At 44.4% G+C, this 12,556-nt stretch overlaps 1 protein-coding gene across 1 annotated transcript in view; it reads left to right on the forward strand.

Moving 5' to 3' along the window:
* CASTOR2 (cytosolic arginine sensor for mTORC1 subunit 2) overlaps positions 1-12,556 on the forward strand; it is an 86,322-nt gene that overhangs the window by 46,271 nt on the left and 27,495 nt on the right. Inside the window, exon 2 of the mRNA XM_031591911.2 lies at positions 3,499-3,569. Within this exon, the coding sequence (XP_031447771.1) occupies positions 3,499-3,569 (71 nt within the window). The remainder of the gene's footprint in view (positions 1-3,498; positions 3,570-12,556) is intronic.

Below are 12,556 nucleotides of genomic sequence, written 5' to 3' on the forward strand. Positions count from 1 at the left end.
CAATATGCTGTACTAGAATCCAGCTCTTGTTGTGACTTACCAAACTGCACGAAAGTGAAGATGACCAGGAATGAGGTGATTAGCATCAGACTTTTTCTGCACGAAGAATGTATGTTGCCATGATAATGTACAGAGTGAGGCATATAAATCAGGAGACAGCCTGGAGTAAAACCCAACAAATTATGTTTTTCCGTATTTGCTCAGACCTCATCACTCTCTACATCCAACTGCCTGAAAGAAGGTGGTGATGAGTGGAAATTGGTCTCTGCTCCCAGGTAACAGCGATAGGATGAGAGGTGATGGCCTCCAGTTGCACTGAGGGATATTCAGGTTGGGTATTAGGAAAAATTTCTTCTCCAAAGAGTGATGATGTGTTGGTTGGCACAGCTGCCCAGGGAGGTGGTGGGGTCACTGTCCCTGGAGGTGTTCAGGAACTGTAGGGATGTGGAACTGAGGGTCAGTGGTGTGGTGGGGGTGAGCTGATGGTTGGACCTGGTGATCTTAGTGGTCTTTCCCAACCATAATGACTCTCTGTCTTGTAGTTCACCATCTAAGGTGGACTTTTTCCCATGGTGATGTTCCCACAGACATGCTTGGTGTGGGACCCCATAGTGGGGACATCATATGGGCTCCTGGTGCTCAGGGGAGGCCTGAGGAACAAACACCTCCAGGATTTGCTCCTGGTGCCCACTTCACTGGCACACTTCCCTGCTTGCTTGCTTCTCCTACAGAGACTTATGTGCTGTTTGCAAACGGGAACGATGCTGTTGCTGCATCCTACACATGCTTTCCTGCTCTGTGCAAGCTCGGGTATTGCTTAAATACACAGTGTAAGCATTGCAGTTTCAAAGATCTAATCTAATAATAGATTGGTCTACATTTGCTGCGTTGCCAGAAAAAGACATATGTTGTCAGGCAGTCGAAGTCAGCAACAGTACTGAAATGCAAATGTGCTGATACATGAAGAAGGCAGAAATCCAGAAGGATCTATCAGAGGTTTGGCTATTAGGGAACTAAAAATATTTTCTTCTTTACATATATGCTTTCCACACATACTTAGAGAAGTTCTGTTTGCCTGATGTCTCAACGTGGTTAAAGGGCATTTCCTTTCCTTTCTTGGCTTTGGTGTGAGAGTAAGAGTTGGTGTTGACATTCAGCTTTTCTAGAGCTGGTGTAAGAGGACGGAGATGGTTGGAAGAGTTTGAATGGGAGAGGAGCATGTAGTATGGCACAAGAAGAAATAAAGTATTGGGTTCCTTCTGGCACTGATGCTTTGAGGCAGTGGGCACAGGTCTTTACATGGCCTATGCTGGGACATAGGGTTATAGGGTGAGGACGTGGGCTTTGGTTGCATGCAGTAATAACTTTTTGTGCCATATTTTATCACACAGTGTTTGCAATTTCATTTTTAGCTTTTCCCTGGGGAAGAAAAAAAATGCCGAATTGGTTTGAACAAAGTGAATGTATAGTCCAAGAACTGATGGTCTTTTGTGGGCTGCTGGAAAGGCTTTGCTTTTAAATTCACAGCTCTCTGTGCTGCTGACCTTTTTGCAGAATTGCTGTGAGGTGGGGATTGAGCTTGGCGCTGGTGTATAAAGATGTGAGGTTTTGACACACTTTCTGAGCCAGCAATTACGGGATTTCATCTGTACATATCCCTTAAATATCATCATTTTTAGATGTGCATTACGAAAATGGCATCTGTCAATGCTAATACTTTTTCTGCTGGGTCAGTGTGTGCACACAGACGTGTATTACCGTTCTGGAACAGAATTGCTCTATAAATATCATTGCAGATCAGAGAAAGGTAGTTTGGGGATTTGAGGGGTTCATTTTGTTTTTCAATATTCATGTTTCTTCCTAGCTCTCCCCTGGTCAGTCTGCATGTGGCTAGATGGGCTGGTATTGCAAATAATTTCATTTCAGCAATGTGTCCAGGGAATTCACCCCCTAAATAATCAATGCTGATCTCTCTGGGGAGCCACCTGGAGCAGAATCCCAGGAATCCCTGCCGCCCAGATCGCCTATCACAGGTTGCATCCTCGTGCAGTTAAGCAGTAAGAATTAAAAAAAATGGGCTACCACTGCTTTCTGCTTCTCTTGGCACAATTCCTGGAGCGAGTTGAGTTAGTAAATGTGGCTGTCACAGTAGCTATTACCAATGACACAAAATAATTAAGTTGTGGTTTTTGTTGTGGTGGGGCCGCTGCTGTATTTTATAGTGATACATCTGTGCTAGGAGGGAGGATGTCATGCTTGATTGTCATGACGGATGCTTGTAAGGAAGCAGGGTGAGTCTGTAAAGGCAGGCTGTGCAATGCGTCCATTTACGTGGCACCCTGCGGGCTGCATGCAGGTCAACTGATGGTGCTGTGTGTTGTTTCTCCTGGTTTCCCCAATGAGATGATAGAGAGGGTGGCAGCTTTCTCATTTCTCTCCCTCTTGTTTTTGGAGGGGGCATCTTTTTTCAAGCAGACGTCGCTGTGCGTTCTTCGGTGCATGTCAGGAAAAAAATTCCTTCAGCTGTCTGTGATGTTAAACCTTAAGGCTGAGGCTTTTTTTATTTGTGTCTGCAGTGGAAGAATCTCATGTCACATTTGTTTTGTATCTGGTGGTAGGGGTGACATTGTATGCAGTACTGAAGGAGATGGAGAGTGTGATGCGTGTGGTCTGGGTATTAGAAGATGAGCGTAGAGCAGGGGCAGCAGGATATTAAGGCATAGTGCCTTAGTCTCAGGTTGGATATTAGGAAAAACTTCTCCAAAAGAGTGGTGATGCATTGACACAGCTGCCCGGGAAGGTGGTGAGGTCACCATCCCTGGAGGTGTTCAAGAACATGGAGATGTGGCACTGAGGGATGTGGTTAATGGGCAGTATTAGTGGTAGGTGGGTGGTTGGGCAGTGTTATCTTAGAGGTCTTTTCCAGCTTTAGTGATTCTATGCTCTTGTGCTTGGTGGCTTGCTGCCATTTTTCTCTTCACCTTGAGCTCCCCTAGGAACAGAGGCTTCCCTCTGAAGAAAGGAACAGGGACCAAATTGGGAATCAAGGTGATTTGGCTGAGAGATCTGCCTCCAAACCTCTGTGTGTCAGGAGGCTTTGGGGACAAACAGGGAAGGTGCATGTGTGACACATGGGGAAGCTTCTGAAGGCGCTGGAGCGAGCAGGCGGTGAGCAAAAAGCCTTTTGGTGTAACACAGCAGCTCCTGGGCTGTGACAGAACACCTTAAGGGATGTGATGATTAAGAAAAGTAACTAATAACTAAATCATAAAAATAATAAGTGTTTTACCAGCTCCGTTGTGCATAGGCAGGCAGCAGGGAATGTGGGTCACGCAGCGTGAACAGCTGAGCCAGGAATAAAATCTGTGTCTCTGAATGCCTTGGGCTGCTCTGTGCAGCCAGCCCGTGGCTCTTTCCCCAGCACTACCTATTTTAAATGGAAGACCAAGCTCTGCTCACCTTGGTACCTAATCACATTCTGCTGTTTGCCTTTGCCAGGTGCAAGTTCTTCAGCCTCACGGAAACCCCTGAGGACTACACCATTATTGTGGATGAAGAGGGCTTCCTAGGTGAGTGCCAACGTGTGCCTTTTCAGCATCCAGCCTGGGGCTGAAGGAGGAAAATGTCATTTCTTGCTGAGATCGGAAGGTAAAGTGTTTGTAAAACAGGGCTGTTTGTCAGTGCTGGTGGTACGGCTATGAAAGGTGCTTTGATCACTTAAGCACGCTGTCTGTGCTGCTGTGCTGTACAAGGTGTCTCGCACACAGAATATGAATGTATTTTAATGCCAAGAGAAGAACACACGCAAATCTCAATGAGCAGCCTAAAGATATTTGAAAAAGCAAAGCCATCTGTTATTATCTTGTTAAAATTGTGTTTTGTGCCCAAACCTCTACGAGCACACCACATCTCACGTCTCCTGCTCGTTCCTCCAATCTACCTTTATAAGGAGCTCTTGAGAATGAGCGCTTTGCATCATCCCCACACCCTCCCAGTGCCATGGAGTTGTGGATCAGCTACTTTGATTCATCACTGAAAACTGTGACTTCTCCCTGTTCTCACCCACCTCTCCCCAACTCAATGTACCATCGTTGCCATGGGGTGAAGGTCATGATCAGTGGACCATGGCAAAGGACGTGACTTTTGTCAACTGGTGGAGTTGGTCGGTTGGGTGTCGAGGAAGGTGGTTGGTGTGTGCTTGGTTCTGCAGGCAAGTGCTGATGGAGAGAACGGTTTGGCTTTGCAAATGGAAATAATTTGTAATACCACTTACTGTGTGGGGAGGTTTTGTTTGTAGCAGCGTTGTTGAGATGGTGGAATGAGGAAGAGTGCAATTATTATTATTTGTGTTCAGTGGCTGCTTTCTGTGGTTGGGATTCAAAGTCTACACATATTACCGGTTTGGAGAAAATTCATTAAAATATGAAAGAGGAGGATTTCATTCCTGGATGGGAATTAACTGTCAATAGCTGCTTGTGACACTGTAACATTCAATGCTTTTGTCACATCCAGATCCTGAGGAGAAAATTAGAAACTATTTAGTACAGAGTTGAAGTTTTATAATCAGTGTCATTGCTGAATTATTCCCCTTTCTGTTTCAGGAGTACTCATAAACATCGAATAAATTACTGCATTTTGGAATACAATAATGGTGGATTGAACATTTTCCTAAAATAATCACCGTGTTGACAATAGGTGAATGGATCTTTACAGCTACTGCTGTGAATTGGGAGTAGTAGGGTTTGCTTGGAAGTCATACTGCTGTGAGTTGGGAGTTGTCGGGTTTGCTTGGAAGTCACATGTCCTGACTTTGTTCTCAAAAGAGGGGGTGACTTATGATCCTCCTGCCTGAATCTCTCTTGTTGTGCTTGTTCAGGTGGCATATGCATGAACCTTTTATTGCTGCTATTGATAGTATTGGCCTTTCTATTACGGGTGGCAGCTGGGGGAAATCAATTCAAATTTGGTTTCCCCATTATAACAGGATGCAAAGCGTTCCTCTAAGAGCTTGATAGTAACAGAGAATTCACCAAAGTAAGAGGAAAATTGTTTTTCGTAAGTACTGCACTATGTGGCTGAGCTTCTTTTCCCAGTTAATACAAAGTAGATTCCTCAGTTTGGTCACTGATGGCAAGCCCGGATGGCCAGCAGCCCTGCAAGGCCTTTGCCATTACAGTCTGTGCTGTTACTTATCTCTCTGGAAGTGATTCTGTCTTGAAACAAAGGTAAGCTCCAGCAGCAATTTGCTCATCAGCAGTGAGGATGTGTTGCACTGTGTGTCAGTGGTTGTGCTTAGAGCAAATCCTGGGGCCAGAATGCCATGTCCTTGTGAGGCTGTGTGTCCTGCTGCTGCCCTGGGTTATCTTTGGGAAGCAGACTTCAGAGCAGCCATCCTTTCTGCTTGGACCCATCTGACTTTGTTACCTTGGCTGTCATATGCACATGAATTTGCTGCTGATGCTTAGAGTACCCTCGGAGCTTCCATTGGGCTGTGGTTTTGGCAGCATGTCACATCCTTTTGGTCAGATGTGCAGCATGCAGATGGGGTGTTAAAGCAGAGCTTTGCAGGAGCAAAGATCATCTTCCAGGCAGTGCAGGGGAAGGAGGGAGCGCACTAAGGCCAGTGAGCCAGGTGCACAACCCAGCACAGGCAGTAGTGTCACAGGTCAGCAGCTTCATCACCTTCTCTTTGCTGGGAAGTGTTGGTGTGATGACAAGGCTTGGATTGACTGCACCCTTCTAACTCTCCTAACAACCCCATTCCCACAGGGCCTGTGATCAGCCCAAAATCTTTCAGAACAGTCACCACCATGTTCAAAGCTTCTTTCTCAGGATCAGCCCTGCTGGGATCCCCGCTGTTGCTCCATCCCCGTTTCTCATTTCCACGTGCTGCAGTGTTTCACCATCCAGAGGAAATCAGAACCTTTATCTCTCAGGCACCTCTCTGAATTTTTGCGGTGGCAGCAGCAAGAGGATTGCCCTGCTAGCCAATCCCTGCCAGGTTGGCCAGGCCCCTTGTCCTACATAGCACAAACAATACTGGAGGGAGAAGAAAGCTGGGGAAATGCTGGCACTTCCAGCAATCCTTGAGGTTAACACTTCAAACACACTGACATGCAGTAATCATTCTTAACTGCTTTGTCAAAAAATAATCCTTGTTTCCCTGCAAGAAAAAAGTGAGTTGGGCTGGCAACCAAGTCATTATTTCTCCTTCCCAGAAAACATCCGTAGCACAAAGTCGTAACCTGCTTAAGCATTCCTTGCTCTGGAAGGGAATGGCCACAGCCTAATTCTTTCTTTAATTCCTTGGCGCTGAGGTGGGGGATTAGGTCTGCACAGAACCTCATTTGTTCCGGTGGCCATTTCTTGGACTTTGGCCTGTTAATGGGGAAGAATTCTGTGCAGCACAGAAATGTTCTTTCCTGGCTGGTGCTGGTTCTGCTTATCCTTTGTTTCTTTTTTCCTCTTGGAAACGCACTGCTAGGTTTAGTGATAGTTCTGATTTGGCAATGCCATTCATCTAGCCTCTCCTACGTAATGCCTCTAACTGTACAGCACAGTGTGAAAGGAAGAACTAACACTCTTCCAGAGCTGCCTTCAGGACTACAACACCAATGAAGGAACAACCCACCAAGGGTAACCTGTTTAGTTGATCCAGTTGTATGAAGGTGAGAGGTGTCTATGGGTTACCCTCAGGTATTTCTTTGTTGCATGTCTTGCATTTGCTTGAAACAAAGCCGTACTGTTGGAAAGGACCTTCAGAGTCACCACTGCTGGGACCTACGGGAGTAGGAGTTCCTCTATTGTACCACCTTTGGGGCATGGTAGTCACTTTACATCTAGAAGGCAGCAAGCTCTGCTCCATTTATGACGGCCCCTTTTTAAGACCCTTGGAAAGGCAGTGGCTGGAGTCTTCAAGCTTCCTGGGAGTACACAGAGCCTGTTGCTGCACTGACTGAGCCTCATCCATGACCTTGGACTCTCCATATCCCTATGATGGAGTTCATCTGCAAAGAGGAGGTAGCAGTCCTTCCTTTAACTTTACTGGGCTGCCTCAAATGGACAGCAATTTCCTTAAGGCCAGAAGTCTGTGTATTTACACAGCATCTAGAATGAAGAGGTGCCTAATCTCAGTGCAGACCTCACAGTAAATTGCCCAGTACATTAAGAATAATGGAACTATTTGGAAAAAAAACTCGACTAGCTGAAGTGGCTGAGAGATTTTGTCAGAATTCATAAAATGTTTACCTCATTCCAATAAAAAGAAAGGATGAAAAGGAGAAAAGCCCTCCTGCTGGCAGTGCTGTGTTTTGATAACCATCATCCTCAGCCAACCTGTTCCCTGTCTGACCTTGGATTCAGGACCATCATATACTTTAATACTGCACTGAGTTCCCTTTTTCAATAACATCAAAATGGTAAATTGCTTTCAGCATTCTCTCTCTCATCCTGTATATAAAATGGGCAAGAAATCAGCTTATAAATAAGTGCAAGCACAGAACCCATCTAGCTGGGAGCAATCTGTAACTTTATTTAAAGATAGTGGGGGAAGCAAGCTATTAGATGCATCTGTTTGGTTTGTTTAATATTTCTCCTATAACTGTTTTTTCTTTAATTTTTTTACTGCCCAGTGACTGGGCCTTTGTATCTCAGGCATGATGGCTTAATTTGCCTGCTGACATTTATAGCACTGAATTCCTTCCCCTGGCCCGCCAGGAGAGCTGGCTGGTTGCTAGGCAGAAGATGTTTTTCTCTATTAAACACGTGCACAGTCGCTCTCTTTCGGATCTCTGTATTGGCCAGACTATGCTCTGCAGTGTTCAGGTTGTTTGGTGTTTTTTAAGTAATGTGGTATTAATGACCTAAATACAAATTAAAAGCATGGGGACTTGACTGGCTAATGAGAAATACGTGCTTGGTTGGGAAGGTTTTTACTGCAGTGCTGATGCAGATCAATATGCATGTTAGGGGGTTGTGATTATGTGGGATTTCTGCCCTCTCCTGAGAGGCAGTGAGGTTTGGTATTACAGTTTTTGGGGGAAGGGAAGGAAGGATAAGAAGTGTGTCATATTCCAAGGCCTGGTTTGTGTCACTAGGTAGAGGAACATCAGTGTGCACACACAAGTGAGTTTGCACATACTATTCCTTATGGTAACCTGCCACATAGAGACTTCTGGTCCAGTTTCTCTGCTTGCTCCTGTTTAAAGTAATACTACAAGCATAATAAAGATTTTTCACCCCTTCTTCCTGCAGACGGGTGTGTATCAGTATCTGTTTTTGTTTCACAGCCCGTGGTGAGAAAGCCCAGACATCCCTTCTTGTACCATGATTTCTTCCTTCAAATTTATTCCATCTTGGCTGCTTCCTAACATTTTCCAAAGCCTGAGACAGATGAGCAGATAGATACCTGTGGCTTACCCTCATCAGCCCACTCTGGTGAATGCAGGGCCTTAAGAATGCTTTTCTGTCCGAAATGATTTAGGTTGGTATCTAAAAGCAAGATCTCAAAAAAGAAGTAGCAGCCCTGCTTATTTGTTTCCACTAGAGAGCATTTGGACATTTGCTTGCTGTTGCATTGGTGGATCTTTTAGTTATTATTTAGTTATTTTTTAGGCAGGACTTCAGGGTTGCTTGCCTGTATCTGAACAACCTTCCCAAGAGGGATTGGTGATAGAGCAGCTTTCTGTCAGCCCTGGTATCAGATCTCCAGAGCTATTGATGGATCAGAAGTTGCACTGATAATCTAGGTGCAATGTGTCTACTTGTTTTGGTTTTTCTGTTACTGGAATCAATTGAATTCTTTGTTTCTTACCTGGGAATGTAGAGGCTGCTGCACAGGTTTGACTCCAAGCTAACAGGTCTTTTCTGAGGGGGATGGGAGGAGGCTTGAGCTAGTTGTTGTGGAATTAAAACAGATAAAGAGGAGATGTTGGCTCGTTGGCCAGCCGTGATTTTCAGGATGTTGGCCTGGTGATTATCAGGTATCCGCAGGATTCATGGAAGGGCTGTGCGGGGAAACAAGCCTCCCTCATTTGCTGTTGCAGTTGCAGGAAGAAGGAACAGGGAGCTGGAGCTCCCAGGTGTGCTGCAGGCTTTTTCCCTTGACTTTGGATAAATCTCTCATTGTATCTCAGTTTCCTCTCTGAAAAATAGGGATAATCCCATTAAATCACCTCAGAACAGGCCTTATAAAGATTAATTAGTAAATGTGTAGAAATGCTTTGATAATGTAACAGGCAAGGGCTGTGATAAATAACAACTGAGGTAGCTTCTGTCCCAAAGGATTCACAGAACCTTTTACAGTGGGTACGCTTGCAAACCTGCTGAATAAATCATCCCTCCAGTGGAACAGATTGGAGATTGCAGTGAAAAAAACACCCTTTTATGGAAAAGAAAAAAAGAAGAAAAAAAAAAAAGAAAAATTGCATAATCTTTTTAAAATCTCATATCTTAGTATTTAATCTTGCTTGGGATTAAGTCATATAGCCTCAAGGTTACAGTCATACAACTGTTAGGAATGTAGTGGCTCCATCTCCAAGCCTCGTTTGAAATGTAATTATTTGCATTTCTCTGTCAGCCCTGTGAAATATCGCCTGAAATGCAATTTTAAAAATGCAGGAAAAAGGAATTCCTTATGCTGTTTTCTTTGAAAATAGTGAAAGAATTGAAAACACGAGCCCAACTGCATTGGTTGCCCCTTTTTTCATCTTTTCTTTGTGTTTTTGGTTTCTCAGCAGCACCTGCTGCGTGCTTCCCTTGACAGCAGTGCCCTGAGCCGCTGGCCCTGGCTCCTACGAGCAGAGCTTTGCCAAGGTATTTTGAAAGACGGGGAAAATTCTGTCAGGAAGTGGAAAATGTGCTGATTCTGTGATTTCTGCAGTTCCCACAGCCTGATTGTCAGAGCCTTTGGTGCTTTCAGCCTGCGGGCCCTGAACGTCACTGGGGAGAACAGGGCCTTGTGAAGCGCTGTGTAGGCCGTGAGCGCTGTGTAGGCCGTGAGCAGTGCTTGTGAGCAAACGGACCTCGAGAAGAGCCAGGCTCTTGGTCATGGCACAGAGAGGGCCCGTATCTGCACTCTGACCACATTTGGAGCCAGACTTTGTTTTCCTTTGCTTTGTCAGAAGCGTGGGTTGATGGTTGGACCGACCTTTATGATTCTATGGCTCATTGGAGAAAGAGACCAAACTCTGCTCCTTTCTCCCTTCTCTCAATCCCCGAGCTGGGATTGGGTTTTTCCAGGTTTGCTCATTAGTGGCAGTGCGTTGTCCCATGAATAGGAAGGAAGAGAGCAGCCTGGTTTCCTGCAAGCAGAGCAGAGCCCAGCCTGGGTCTGCCTTCCCAACTCAGCTCTACGCTGAGAGTGAACACAGAGATTATTTTTGGAATCCACCTTGCCATGTTTTTAGCCAAGCATAATAATGATGCTTTGTTTTTTGGATTGCATTCATACTTCCTGTCTTATGATACCCCTGTTCAATAAGAAGTCGCTTTTTTTCTTCTACATACGAAGAACCCAGTAAACAAAGGAGGTTGAGTACACATTTTTGTGGGACGGTTCAGTTTTTGCCTCAACTATAAGCCCATGTTTCCAGTGACTTTCAAAACTGGACATTTTTTACCACTGCATTCCAAATATTTGAGTCCCTCTTCTGAGAAACGAGTGTGAAAATAGGATTTTCTGGATGAACCTCCCAGCAGTCTGCAGGTCTGTTGCTATCAGTCGGAGCTGTTGATGTAGAGAGCTGAGAAGGGAGGGCACCATAAACGTATTTTCCAAATGGACATTTCTGTAGGTTTCACATGCTGATGCCAGTCCTGTTGGAAATACACCTCTCCTTTGTGTTTAATTTTTAAAAAGTTACTGTAAAAGTGTAACCAGCTTAGATTTCAGATTTCTGTCAAAGTTTGAGGTTGCGAGGATTGCAAGAGGAGAAATGAATGGAAAAAGAGACCAAAGCAGGGGTTTTTGCCTGAGCGTTTCCTTTTATCAGCCCTTGATTGCTCTCTTAGTGAGCACTTGTACTGAAGGTCTTTCCTCAGGAGGTGCTGATTATTTAAGTGGAAGGAAGGCAGTGCCTGTGCATACATATGGATTCACAAGTTCCCCATCTCTAAATGCCTACACGTCAGCCAGTCAAGAAGGACTGAGATCATGTTATCCTGTGGCTTGATAGAAAAGGATAGCTGCGTGCCCCAGTTAGATGTTTAGTCCCTTGGAAAGCAGAGGAGCTATTTGTCAGAGTCAGGATTTCAGAGCTGGGCTATGTGTTTGTACAGCTTCATTTAATTCCAACTTACCCTTGGGTTATTTAATTTCCTGACAGCTGCAAAAACAGTGTTCTCAGATAACAATGGCCTCTAATTAGGCAATGCGCCTAAAATGGTAGAATGTTTTATTTGACCATGGCACTAATATTTTGCATGCAGCTTACACATGAGAAAGTTGAGCAAGTTGCATTTCCAGCTTCCCTTGGCAGAAGCATTTCTATCTTGTGATACTCAGTGCATAATGCTAAAGGCATGCCCGCTCTTCTTCTGCCCCTGCGGTTAAAACACTTCTCATCTTTTTGGACTGCGTCATCAGTAAATCTGTCTTTCAGCTGTAACCACCTTCCAGAAATATGTTTTATCAACAGGACTTGCACAGCTGAGGATGCAGAGCATTTTAGAGACAAGCAGGCAGCAAGAAACTGTATGACATTTACCTGCAGTTGAAGGATGTTGCTTCTTGGGAGTTATATTACCACACAGAGGTGCCCACATGTTGCTTTTATGGCTGATGCCCTTGCTACACCACCAGGCAGTGATGGAATTAAACATGCAAGTCAACTGTTCCTCCAAGTCTTTTATTCCATTTGGAAAAGGTGTTAGTGTCAGTTATGTTAATTAGATCTTGACTCATGATGTGTGCTTACAGATGCTTTATGTGCTGAACTGTAGGAATCGATGATTTCTGAGTTCCCTCCTGTGACAGTGATTGTTCAGGAATCTTTCCCCTCTTCTAGCTCTTAAGCTTCTCTTGAAGTCTTGAATCCAAAAGAAAACAGATATATTTATAAATACATAAATATATATATGTATATATATATATATATATATTTTTTTTTTTTTTTGCTACTTTACTCTCTATTCTAATCCACTGCCAGAACTCACAATTCTGACAAATTCCCATACCTCACCACTGCAGTTATTTAAGCTCTTAACTTTAAGTGCCATTTAAATAACCTTGACACAAAATTGCATTTCCTGATGTATTGGGTGCCTATTTAAAAGTCGTGCAGCCCTAATCAGCTGATTGCTAATCTACAGTCAGAGTGTTCAGTTGAGCAGTCTTACATGCACGCCCTCTACCACGGACTGGAGGGCTCTGTTGAAGGTTTCTGGTGCGGATTCTTTACATCCATTTCCTTGTAGGTGACTGATGTCCTACTCAGGCACCGCAATGTGATGAAGGAGACATTGCTGCATCAACCACAGTGGATAATAACAGTGAAAATTTCTTGTCTGGATTTATCCAGTTCTGTTGAGGCATTGGTGTATCTGAGAAAATTGGGGC

Source organism: Phasianus colchicus, chromosome 21 (genome assembly GCF_987193195.1).
Source record: "Phasianus colchicus chromosome 21, bPhaCol1.hap1.1, whole genome shotgun sequence".
Taxonomy (NCBI): Eukaryota; Metazoa; Chordata; class Aves; order Galliformes; family Phasianidae; genus Phasianus; species Phasianus colchicus.